Here is a 13,195-nt window from a genome sequence, read left to right on the forward strand (position 1 = left end):
GCCGGATCCGGGCCGTATCCAGATCAGATGGAGGACTTGCGCCTAGACACGACCACAACGCATGATGTAGTCAGCCGGATCCGGGCCGTATCCAGATCAGATGGTGGACCTGCGCCTAGACACGACCACAACGCATGATGTAGTCAGCCGGATCCGGGCCGTATCCAGATCAGATGGAGGACCTGTGCCTAGACACGACCACAACGCATGATGTAGTCAGCCGGATCCGGGCCGTATCCAGATCAGATGGAGGACCTGTGCCTAGACACGACCACAACGCATGATGTAGTCAGACGGATCAGGGCCGTATCCAGATCAGATGGAGGACCTGCGCCTAGACACGACCACAACGCATGATGTAGTCAGCCAGATCCGGGCCGTATCCAGATCAGATGGAGGACCTGTGCCTAGACACGACCACAACGCATGATGTAGTCAGCCGGATCCGGGCCGTATCCAGATCAGATGGAGGACCTGAGCCTAGACACGACCACAACGCATGATGTAGTCAGCCGGATCCGGGCCGTATCCAGATCAGATGGAGGACCTGTGCCTAGACACGACCACAACGCATGATGTAGTCAGCCGGATCCGGGCCGTATCCAGATCAGATGGAGGACCTGTGCCTAGACACGACCACAACGCATGATGTAGTCAGCCAGATCCGGGCCGTATCCAGATCAGATGGAGGACCTGTGCCTAGACACGACCACAACGCATGATGTAGTCAGCCGGATCCGGGCCGTATCCAGATCAGATGGAGGACCTGCGCCTAGACACGACCACAACGCATGATATAGTCAGCCGGATCCGGGCCGTATCCAGATCAGATGGAGGACCTGAGCCTAGACACAACCACAACGCATGATGTAGTCAGCCGGATCCGGGCCGTATCCAGATCAGATGGAGGACTTGCGCCTAGACACGACCACAACGCATGATGTAGTCAGCCGGATCCGGGCCGTATCCAGATCAGATGGTGGACCTGCGCCTAGACACGACCACAACGCATGATGTAGTCAGCCGGATCCGGGCCGTATCCAGATCAGATGGAGGACCTGAGCCTAGACACAACCACAACGCATGATGTAGTCAGCCGGATCCGGGCCGTATCCAGATCAGATGGAGGACCTGCGCCTAGACACAACCACAACGCATGATGTAGTCAGCCGGATCCGGGCCGTATCCAGATCAGATGGAGGACCTGAGCCTAGACACAACCACAACGCATGATGTAGTCAGCCGGATCCGGGCCGTATCCAGATCAGATGGAGGACTTGCGCCTAGACACGACCACAACGCATCTCTGAAGTGTCAGCAGAGATTGTCAACTAGACTCATCGACACGACAGCCATCGGCACTGATCCTCAACAAACCCGTCTCCATACCGGCGTGACTCCGATCTTCAACCAGATGGAACTGGATAATATTCTGATTGTTCCAAACCAATCTGACTTCTGACATGTAGTGCTGCTGAATCATAATCATACACTGTTCGTTCGTTGGCCAGAGGAGAACTGGCCCCCGACTGAGCCTGGTTTCTCCCAAGGTTTTTTTTCCCATTCTGTCACTGATGGAGTTTTGGTTCCTTGCCACTGTCGCCTTTGTCTTTTGGCTTGCTTAGTTGGAAACACTTAATATTCAACAATATTATTGTTTTACCTGCATTGACACCATTGTGTGAGAACTGAACTGAGCTGGACGATGACATCACTGTGTTCTCCAGAGCTGCTGTATAGATAAATGAATTAAATTAATAACTTTTTTACAAAAGAAATGAATCAACACTGAACTTACTTAAGCTGGACAATGACACTATTTTATTCTAGATCTGCAAAACAAAATTTGTAGCATTATTTTCATGTTATCTCTGTAAAGTTGCTTTGAAACAATCTGTAAAAAAATAGTCTTGTAAAAAGCGCTATATAATAAGGGTGACTTGACTTGACTTTTTATATCTATTGTGTATGTAATCCATTGCATGTCAATCACATCGATTAAATAAACATTTATTCTTAAACAATTAATTAAAGACTTGGCATGATAAGTACTATTATCATGGAATATTGCTAAATTCATACTAAATGCATGCAGTTTAAATATCTCTGTGTGTGTTATTTGTATATCATCTGTATGGAATGACATAACGAGCAAAAGCTAAGATTAATAATTAGCCATCAGTCGATATCAGGTATCTAGAACATGTAGATAACATGCCAGTTTACTTAAGCCAGTGCTCTTCAACTCTAGTCCTGGAGGGCCAGTGTCCAGTTAGTGTTTAGCTCTAACTCTAACCAAACAAACGAACAAGATTAATCAAGAATTACGCACAAATTATAGACAGGTGGCTTAAATTGGGATTGCTCCTAAAAGGTGTGTTGGACATCTCCTGCAGCTGGATCTAGCCGATCGGCAAGAGTTGCCGCTTGCAGTCGGGGGGGAGCTGAACAAGGAGATGTGAAGTCCAACACTTTCTGCTTCCCGTAGTGACGCTCATTTGGTGTTTGCATATTTTATCATAGCTGAAGTTAAATAAAAGCAATTGTAACAATGTTCACAAATAAAAAGAACGAAGAAGTCAGGTCAGCAAGTTCTCAGTTTCTTTCTTTATTTCTCTCAAACAAAACAAAATAGCGGAGTCTGCACGGGGAGAGCGAGTGGTGAGAACCCCAGTAACTGGCGGAGAGACGGGATAAATAGAGCCTGAAGACCTGAATAGGAGAGAGGACATACAGTATTTTATGTTGCTTAAAGGACTGGTTTATGTTTACTGCGCAGTAAACATAAACAAAAGCAGTAAACATAAAACAGTCCTTTAAGCAACATAAAATACTGTATGTCCTCCGGGTCTCTCCTATTCAGGTCTTCAGGCTCTATTTATCCCGTCTCTCCGCCAGTTACTGGGGTTCTCACCACTCGTCTCCGCACTCGCTCTCCCCGTGCAGACTCCGCTTCACCGTCCCCTCCCCCTCCACACACTCCCACCGCCCTCTCCGGTCTGATCCGCACTCGCTCTCCCCATGCAGACTCCGCTTCACCGCCCCCTCCCCCTCCCCCTCCACACACTCCCACCTGAGGAGTGTGTGGAGGGGAAGAGGAAGACAGCTACAGCCGTCTGCACCCCCGGTCTGTGGACCACCTTGAACTTAAAAGGCTGTAACACTAGATACCAACGGGTGATCCGCACGTTAGTATCCTTCATGTGGTGAAGCCATTGGAGGGGTGAGTTGTCCGACAGAGGGTGAACTCTCATCCCAGGAGGTAATAACGGAGAGTGAGAATGACCCAACGGATGGCTAAACATTCCTTTTCAATGGTGCTGTATCTAGTCTCTCTGTTGGAGAGCTTACGACTCAGATACAGCACCGGCCGTTCCTCTTCTCCGAGCACCTGGGACAGGACGGCTCCCAGCCCCCTGTCGACGCAGCCTTCACTTTGGTTACAGCCTGTTGGCACAACTGCAGCTTCCTTTTTAGTGAGCTCCGAATAATTTGGCACAAACCTATAATATCTCACCAGCCCCAGGAACAGTCTCACCTCCTTTTTGGTCTTGGGATTTGGGCAGGCTGCAATCGTGGCGGTCTGATCAATTTGGGGACGCACCTGCCCATGTCCCAAGTGGAAGACTAGATACCGTACCTACACACGTCCAATTGCACACTTCTTCGGGTGCGTGCCCTCCCACATGCCTCCGTTGTCTTCTCAAACAGGTCCACAAACGCCTCTGGGTCATCTTGTGGAGCCATTTTAATCAGAGGCATGTGGGAGATGGTGGAGGCTGCGTCCGGGGTTACCTCCTGGCCAAGCAAGCTCCGGATGACCCGCTTCCTCCCCCTGGACCAGCAGAGGGAATCGATCCTCCTGCTCCAGTCTGAGGTCCATAAGGGCTTGGTGTGCTCCCCAAGTGCCGTTTGTTCTGGCAGGATGGCGGCGTGCACGATTCTTCGTCCCGGGTTTTGGCACCACAGCAACAATGTTCACAAATAAAAAGGATGAAGGAGTCAGGTCAGCGAGTTATCAGTGTCTTTATTTATTTCTCTCTCTCAAACAAAACAAAAAGTAGCCAAATGAAAATAGCACTGTCTAAATAGTGGGGTCTACATTTTTTATATCAGTTTTATTTTGATAAACATGACAATAAAACATCTCGACTACAAAACTGCACACCTGAAAAACACGGGTTTGTGAGCATTATTGGAACTGAAGGTGTACGAAGAAACACGAAACACAAGTGATTGTTGTCATGTGGTGAATCCGGCCAATTGTGGAACAGCTGTGTTGAGAGCTCAGAGTATCAAGTCGGACAAAATTTCTAATAAGCATGCACTGCTTCAAGTCAGAAATTTCAATCTGGTTTCCGTTCCCGACACAGGAGACTGCTCTGGTCAAGGTTACCAATGACCTATGCTTGCAGCAGACACTGGCCTGTCCTCCATTTTAATTCTCCTTGACCTCAGCTCAGCCTTTGACACAGTAGACCAGGGGTGCCCAATCCTGCTCCTGCCGATCGACTGTCCTGCACAGTTCATCTCCAACCCTAATCAAACACACCTGAAGCAACCAATTAAGGTCTTCAGGATCACTTGAAAATTAAAGGAAGGTGTGCTTGATTAGGGTTGGAGATGAACTGTGCAGGACAGTCGATCGGCAGGAGCAGGATTGGGCACCCCTGCAGTAGACCATTGGTCCAAAACTGGCCCACCAGCAATAATATGTGCCCCGCGCCCGCAGCCAGATTATTTTGATAGCAGCTGGTTCTGAAATAGATCTGTCATGACAGCAACTGTTACTCACAGACACTTAGTCTTTAGTGATTTTGCCTTCAAAATAAAAGTACGAGAACGTTTTTGCAGCGATGTTTTATTTTAAGATGAATTGAGAGCTCTGTTCTGAAAGACATTCAAAAGAGTCTGTGGATCGCTTCGTTGCAGATAAGACACACCGGTTTGCATTCACAAAACTAGGTAGGATAAACGCATAGTTGTCTTTCCATTTTTCTTTGTATGCCTTATTTTCGCGGTCAACTTTCCTCTTTATATCACCCTGTAGCCCAAGACTGGTTGCCCACTGAAGCTAAGCAGGATTGAGTCTGGTTAGTACCTGGATGGGAGACTCCTGAGAAAACCAGGTTGCTGCTGGAAGAGGTGTTAGTGAGGCCAGCAGGGGGCGCTCACCCTGTGGTCTGTGTGGGTCCTAACGCCCCAGTGTAGTGACAGGGACACTATACTGTCAAAGAGCACCGTCCTTGGGATGAGACGTTAAACCGAGGTCCTGACTCTCTGTGGTCACAAAAAATCCCAGGATGTCTTTCGAAAGAGTAGGGGTGTAACCCCGGCATCCTGGCCAAATTTGCCCCTTGGCCTCTGTCCATCATGGCCTCCTATTTTGATTGGCTTCATCCCTGTCTCCTCTCCACCAGTAAGCTGGTGTGTGGTGGGCGTTCTGGCGCACTATGGCTGCCGTCGCATCATCCAGGTGGATGCTGCACATTGGTGGTGGTTGAGGAGATTCCACCTTCTATGTAAAGTGCTTTGAGTGCCGAGAAAAGTGCTATATAAATGTAATGAATTATTATTATTATTATTTAGACTCTTTGATAGTGCCATTAACATCACTCTACACACGACGTAATAGCGTACCTCCAGCACGCAAACAATAAGAAAAAAGCAGTTTAGTATGTGAGGATGCCAAGAAATAATTCTGAGTGTAAAACCAGTCTATGTCTAATAATTATTACAATAAGTTAGGCTCGATTGTGTAACAAGCAAATTAAAATGATACACATTTATTATTCACAATATGGAAAGAGGAAATAAAACAGGTCGTTAAGAGCATGACTAAAAAAATAAAATAAGCCCATTAATGGCATGTTTGAGTTATTTTTATCCCTTCCGCATCTCCCACATGAGTGTTTTAGCAAGGCGGATCTGTATTGCAAGTTGGTGAATGAAGATACTTGCCAGGTTACGTGTCACTACAGCTTTATATTCATATATCCAGTGTAAAACCCGGACACCGCCACACAAATGTGGCTTTTTGTTAATGACTGTCCTACTACAGGATTTAACACAGAGTAACAGCTCACTGCCAGTTACAAAAGACACTGTAACAGTCTGGCACAGGCAATTCTAGCTGCATTTTTCATCAATTAATTTCTTAAATTATCCTTTGACTATGTTCTGGTTCTATGTTTGGCATTCTTTTTGTCCCGATGCCAAACTTACTTGCCGACCCCTGCAGTAGACCATAATATCTTAATTAACCGTCTAAAGACCTGTTGATATCAGTGATGTGGCTTTGGATTGGTTTACTCCCTATTTATCGAACAGGTCCTTCTCTGTAGTGGCTCCTCGTCTCATGCTCCTCTAACCATTTACATGCTACCCTTGGGTCAAATTATGCAGTCATCATGACATTGATTTCCACTGCTACGCAGATGACATGCAGTTGTATGTCCCGATAAAGCCTGGTACCACGGATGCATCCTGCATCATGTCCTGCTTCACCGAGATTAAAAATTGGATGTTGAAAAAATTTTCTGCTATTGAATTACTTCAAATCAGAGGTACTTATAATTACCCCAAGTGTCCCCAGTATTAGCAGCATTAATAATCTCTCCTCTAGTCTGGTGCCCTGTCTAATAATGTTCGAAAAGAGGCAACCTAGTGTCATCTTTGATTCGGATGTCCTTCGATGCTCAGGTGACTAAAGTGGTGAATAACTGACACAGCTAACAAAGATCAAGCCATTCCTTTCTTTTGCAGATTTAGAAAAGGTCATTCATGCTTTTATCTCCTCCCGACTTGACTATTGTAATGCACTTCATCTGGTATTAGCAGGACTGCAGCTGATTTAAAATGCGGCTGCCAGGCTTTTAACACTCACTAAGAGAAGCGACCACCCTTGCTGCCCTTTTCTGGTTACCTGTGAGTTTTAGAATTGATTTAGAGATTGTCCTGCTTGTTTTTAAAGCCTTGCAATGTCCAGGCTCCTGCCTATGATCTGCTGATTCCCCATGAGCCCGAGCGCTGCTGGAGATCCTCTGGTAGGGTACTACTAATGGTCCCAAAATCTCCACTTGTCCCTAAAGGTGAGTGGGCTTTTGCAGTCCGGGCCCCTCGGCTGTGGAAGTCCCTGGGCATCTCAGGCATTCAGGCACGCTATCCTGCTTTAAATCTCTTCTCAAGACTCACATTCACCCTATAGCTTTATCTTAATCTGATGGTATTTCTTTTCATCAAATCAGCATATACAGTATATTAGAATGATTTCTGAAGGATCATGTGACACTGAAGACTGGAGTAATGATGCTGAAAATTCAGCTGTGACATCACAGAAATAAATTACATTTTAAATAATATTAAAACAGTATTTTACTGTATTTTCAATCAAATAAATGCAGCCTTGGTGAGCAGAAGAGACTTCTTTCAGGAACATTAAAAAAATCTTATTTTCCAAAATTTTAACTGGTATAAATGATATATTAACACACACACATCCCAAAGCGCTCTAACGTGGCGAGCTCGTAATGGTGGGAAGTAGGACATTTCTGAAAGCATTTGAAGACCGGATAATTATGTCCCTCACAGCCTCGTTTCATTCCTGTCAAACATTAAATATGCTGATTGATACCCTGATCTTACAAATATGGACAAAACATATAAATGGGAAAATACTTTTAAAAATAAACAGAAAATGCAAAACTGGTGTCAAAATCAAACCACACACTTGCAAATAAATATCCCAACAACACTTCTGTTCTTGATTTAAAATCAGTTTATTGAAAAACACATTAGTAAAGAGCATACGACTCCGGGATGAACGGTCTTCAACAGGTACGGGTGGCAGGAACACGCTCATGTAAGCGGAGGTTAACATCACGTGATGTGAACAGGTGACCGACACACAGAGCACACCACCACTAATGGCTGAACAATATTTGAGCTATTAAAATAGAGTATACACACAATAAAGCTGGCCCCAGTTATCATGTGTCATGGCTTCTCCTATGACTGGACTCAACGAGTCGGTCAGGACTTGTGATAGTAAAGACACTGCCTAGATTCAGCAGATTTAGGTCCGCCCCATTCCCCGCAATAAGTCTAGCCATTGTATACAGTGTTTTATTATAATGGTGTGCATGTTTATGAGAGACCCTGGCTTTGAGTAAAGCCTCAGTAAACGGCTGCATGATCTAATATACAGTCAGATTTCAACATGACCAAGAAACATGTTATGATGGGAATGTGAAGCCCAAGAAATCCATGCGTAATCAAACATTAATGAAAAGCAGGGTTTATTTTTCAAGAGTAAAATTAGAACAAAAAACAGTGACTACAAAAGGGATTATACAATTATTTTACCAAACGACTAAAATAACAGCTTAAACTGCAGGTCTTGGTCGACTCACATGTACTTGAACTCAACCGTGATGTTTTGCACTATAAAGCTTTAAAGCAAATTATGCCAAGTTAAAAGTGTAAAAAAGTCAGACTAATCTAGTTTAATGGATTAATCAAAATTACATGATTGCCAAAAGGTACTAAACAGAAACACAGATGATTTGACCCATTCACGTATGAAGGCAAAAAGAAACTCATAATGAAACATTTAAATCCATCAAGAGACAAAAGTGTAAATATTAAGAACTAAACAAGCCAAGCTGATCTCTAGAAAGTACAGAGAAACACACGTTTTGAAGAATGTGATTGTGTCACTCATTGGGATTGGGATTGGCGTCAGGATACTGGGAGAGGTCAAAGGTCAGGACTTTACTGATGACGCAGTCTCCTTGCTGTGGACACAGACAGGCAAAGTCATGCATAGGAAATCTACTCACTTATTTGTACAGTGCTTTTTTTTATACTACAATTCACAATGTTTCAAAACAGCATACGATGAAACGTGGGCATTCAATGAAATTTTCACTTTAAAAAAAGAAAGAAGCTTTTTTGCATTTAGTTCGGTCTCTGGCGTGTCTGAGCTCAGAGAAGCTGAAAGAAAACAGCCAGTTTCTATAGAATAAACACTCACTGCCACTTCACTAGGTACACCTGTTCACTGCTGTTAACGCAGATATCTAATCAGCCAATCACGTGGCGGTAACTCAACGCTTCAGGATGCAGAGATGATGAAGACACTGAAGCTCAAACTGAGCGTCCGAATGAGGAAGAAGAAGATTTAGTGACTTTGAACGAGGCGTTTGGTGTATTTCAGAAACTGCTGATCTACTGGGATTCACACACACACACACACATCTCTAGGTTTACAGAGAATGGTCTGTGGAAGAGTGAGTATCCAGTGATCGTCAGTTCTGTGGGAGAAACGCCCTGTTGAGGTCAGAGGTCAGGAGAACGGCAGACTGGTTCCAGTGTAGAGAGACACAACAGGAACTTAAGTCTGCAGAAGATCATCTCTGAACACCTTGAAGCAGAAGACGACACACACCTGTGCATGTCCTGTCAGCGGAGCACAGCAAACTGAGGCTAGTTCACACAGCTCCACAGGACCACACGTCGCCTGATGAGTCTGGGTTTCTGCGGCCACATTCAGATGGCTGTGAACCGCATGAGAGCATGGATGATGCTGCCCTGTGTCAGCACTCAGCTGCTGCTGGTGTAGTGTGTGTGTGTGTGTGTGTGTGTGTGTGTGCCATATCATCTTGGGCCTCAGTCCAATTGAGCATCATTTAAACACCACAGCCGAGCTGAGTATCATCCACAGCTTTATGCCCACAGAGGACACATCTACTGATGCTTTCATCAGGAGAACGCGCCAAACTGGTGTCTGGATCATGACTGAGTTCACTCAACTCAAAGGCTAAAAATCATGCCAGTATGGACCAGAACCTCAGAGGCATGTTTCCTGCAGCTTGCTGAATCTGTGCCATGAAGACTTAAGGCAGTCATAAACACGGGTCTGACCCGGTGCTAGCGAGGTCTACCTAATGAAATGGCCGGCGAGAGTATATCGCTGTATGCGAGCTTATCTAAGCAGTGGAAGTAGAACATATGTACAATAGTTGTCAATTCAATTTAAGAATACATTTTTGTCCATGATATTGAATATGAAATCTGTCTGGTTCTGGGTAAATGTACAACATGTTGTGTAGTGAGTGACACACATATCTCCCCCAGAATTATATAATAATAATAATAAATACTGTGGTCATATTGGCCATCCCTAAGCAGTTTCATCGAGCAGCTGATTTAAAGTCATAATACAACACAGTACTGAAATAAAGCATGCGTGTGTGTGTGTGTGAACCCTGACCTCTGGATAGACTCCGATCAGGGAGTCTGCCTTGGTGTAAAACTCCTCTTTCAGGGAGATCACGATAGCCTGGAAGTTCTGCACCGACTGATCCTTGATGTAGTTTGCAACCTGCACAACACAGGCAAACAGCAGCTCAGTGCATGTCGATCTCACAGAGAGTGAAGATCACGAGCATTCATGTTTCTCTTCATGGTGATGCTGTCACAATCAGGACATTTGGGCTGTCAATTCACAAAAAAATCTTTAATCTCAATTTTATTTCTAATGATATTTAACATGGAAGATTTACATAAACCTTAAAGGGAAAGTTCACCCAAAAATGAAAATGATGTCATCATTTACTCTCATGTGGTTACAAATCTTTATGACTTAAGCCCTATCCGGACGGGACGAGTGTAACATGGAGGGGGGGTAGAGTAATTATTACCAGAGCTTCTCTGTGATGTGCATCTCAGTCATCATTACAGACAATATCAGTGAAGATTAGGGCTGCAACAACTAATCGATAAAAGCGATAATAATCGATTATGAAAATCGTTGTCAACGAATGTCATTATCGATTAGCAGAGGTGGAAAGAGTAATAAAATATTCTACTCAAGTAAAAGTACTACTACTTCAATGAAATTTTACTTAAGTACAAGTAAAAGTACCGGTCTAAAAATGTACTCAAGTAAAAGTAAAAAGTAGCTAATTTAAAATTTACTCAGAGTAAAAGTTACTGAGTTACTTTTTTAACAGCGGGTGGGGGAATCCCCCGTGTAGGGTTGTATTAATGGTATGAGATTTTCACAGTATGATAACGTCTCAGAAAATATCACGGTTTATATATCACCTCTATCGGTGATGTTTCAGATTGCAACCAATTTTTACAAGAGCGCTCGTGCTCGAACACAAGAGCGATCACTCATGGTACCGGCCACACTGAGACTTTCAACACACCGGAGAAAGCATCACACAACATGCTGGAAACTCATGTAAACTCCCACTGCAACGTTACAATAATAGGCTACTTTTATCAGCTTGACGCTGAACTAATGCTCCATGCTCATACCATGATAACGTTACATCTGTGGTGTTATCTAGCATAGGGCATTTCACTAACCATTCGTGTATCTTTCACAATCAGCAATGTCAAGATAGGTGAATGTATAATATGATAACGAAAACGGTTAGTAAACTAGACTGAACAATGTCAGTGTAACAGTAAGATCGTAGGAAGTAACATTACTGCACTGAACGTGTCGGAAATGTGTATTATAAACAATATGATAGTAGTGGGATGAGTGACGTTAGACAGTAGATCTAGTACATAAAATAAAAGTTACATCCTAAAGCACCTACTTTTTGTTATCCTGGAACAGTCTTTTGTATTCATTTCATGTCTCATGTATGTTGTAGTTGACCTTGCTATTTCATTATAGTTTAACATTATTTCAGCATATCTGAAAACTTGTAATTTATCACAATAAAAATAGCGGAGGTCTCTCCATAATTCAAACGCTCTGCCGATGTTGATCCGTGTTTTCGTCCTATGTCGATTCGATTCACGTTTGGCCTGACGAGCTTCAGCAGATACATTTTTGTTTTGTTTTGTTTTTTATATTTTTGCGGAATTTGTGTTGGAGTTTGTGTTGTGCTGGAGGCAGGTCGTGTTTAGTGTTATCAGACTCCATGTCGTCAGCTGCAGTGCCGTCGCATAGACTGTATATAAGGAGAGAGGCTCGGGAGCGCGCATGCACGTCACATCCGATGGATTTCGCAGAAAATCCGACCCGGAGACTTCACATAGAAATAGGAATACTGGCCTTCAGAGGTAATAGCAAAACCTGACAAGTGGATCATTGTAATGTGTGATTACAACCCCTTCACACACAGGCAATAAAAAAAGGATTCATTTTAGAAGAAAAGTTACATATAGCACCTTTAAATAAATAAACAGTATTATTAAATTATGGTTATTATTATTATTATTATCATTAGTTAAAATGACAGTTAAATTAATGAAATCAGGGTTTTTTTTTGGTTGAACAAATGCTTTTACTATAACAAACTTGAAACCATTTGTTTGTTTTGTTTATTAAAATTTCATTAAAACATGTCTAATCAATTAAATTCAATAATTGATAATGAATTAGATTAACAACTTATTTTTAACATTAATAATTTATTAAAATGTTTAAGAATAATATAGTCCTATGAAATGTATTTTATTCAGAAAATGAATGTTTCTTTTTATGATTTAATCCAAATATATTATCAAAAACGGTGGTAATCAAATGTAAATTTAAACTTTGTGTCCTTTTATTTTTTGGGGAAGCGCTGCAAAAACAGATTTACTAAATTAAACTATGGACAAAAAAATATATATTCCTTTAAATAATGTTTAAATAAAATGTATTATTGTTGTTATTATTATTTTGAGAAGTTCGTTCTATTGTATGCCCAGAATTTCTCCTTAGTAAAACCGAACTTTTATTTTGACAGGTTGTAGTGAAGAAGACCCGTTTCAAAGTGTATTTGACAATGGTTTTTCTCAAATAAAATTATGACAATGCTCATTAGGCGTTCTCTCAGAGCAGCTCTGGAAATGTTCATGTATTCATGTCCTCAAATTAGGGATGCACGATATAGGATTTTGACCGATATTCGATATGCCGATATTTTCAGACTAATTTTGCCCGATGCCGATACCGATATATTTGTGTGTCTTTTTTAAGTGCAAAAAAAGCTTATTAAAGCTTCTATTAAAGTTCTCAGTCAAGAGCAGTGAGTGATTTCCTCTTTGTGTTTTGTTGTTTTATTAACATTAACGAGATAGTTCTCCCCAAAATTTTAATTGTCATCATTTACTCTCTCAAGTTTCTTTCTTCTGTTGAAATTATAAAAGTTATTTGGAAGAATGTGGCTAACCAATCAGT

General features: G+C 42.7%; 1 protein-coding gene across 2 annotated transcripts in view; it reads right to left on the minus strand.

The window, feature by feature from the left end:
* Positions 1 to 13,195, minus strand: part of smc1al (structural maintenance of chromosomes 1A, like) — an 83,096-nt gene that overhangs the window by 39,225 nt on the left and 30,676 nt on the right. Inside the window, exons 25-26 of one of the 2 annotated variants that reach the window (XM_056244837.1) lie at positions 10,274 to 10,384; positions 8,692 to 8,795 (exon numbers count right to left, since the gene is read on the minus strand). In XM_056244837.1, coding sequence (XP_056100812.1) covers positions 8,715 to 8,795; positions 10,274 to 10,384 — 192 coding nt within the window. In that variant the 3' untranslated portion in view covers positions 8,692 to 8,714. Of the gene's footprint in view, positions 1 to 8,629; positions 8,796 to 10,273; positions 10,385 to 13,195 lie in introns of those variants that run through there. The other variant, XM_056244836.1, reaches the window with a different exon arrangement.

Source organism: Rhinichthys klamathensis, unplaced genomic scaffold (assembly GCF_029890125.1).
Source record: "Rhinichthys klamathensis goyatoka isolate OS25496 unplaced genomic scaffold, OSU_Roscu_1.1 h1tg001124l_1, whole genome shotgun sequence".
In the NCBI taxonomy this organism is placed as follows: Eukaryota; Metazoa; Chordata; class Actinopteri; order Cypriniformes; family Leuciscidae; genus Rhinichthys; species Rhinichthys klamathensis.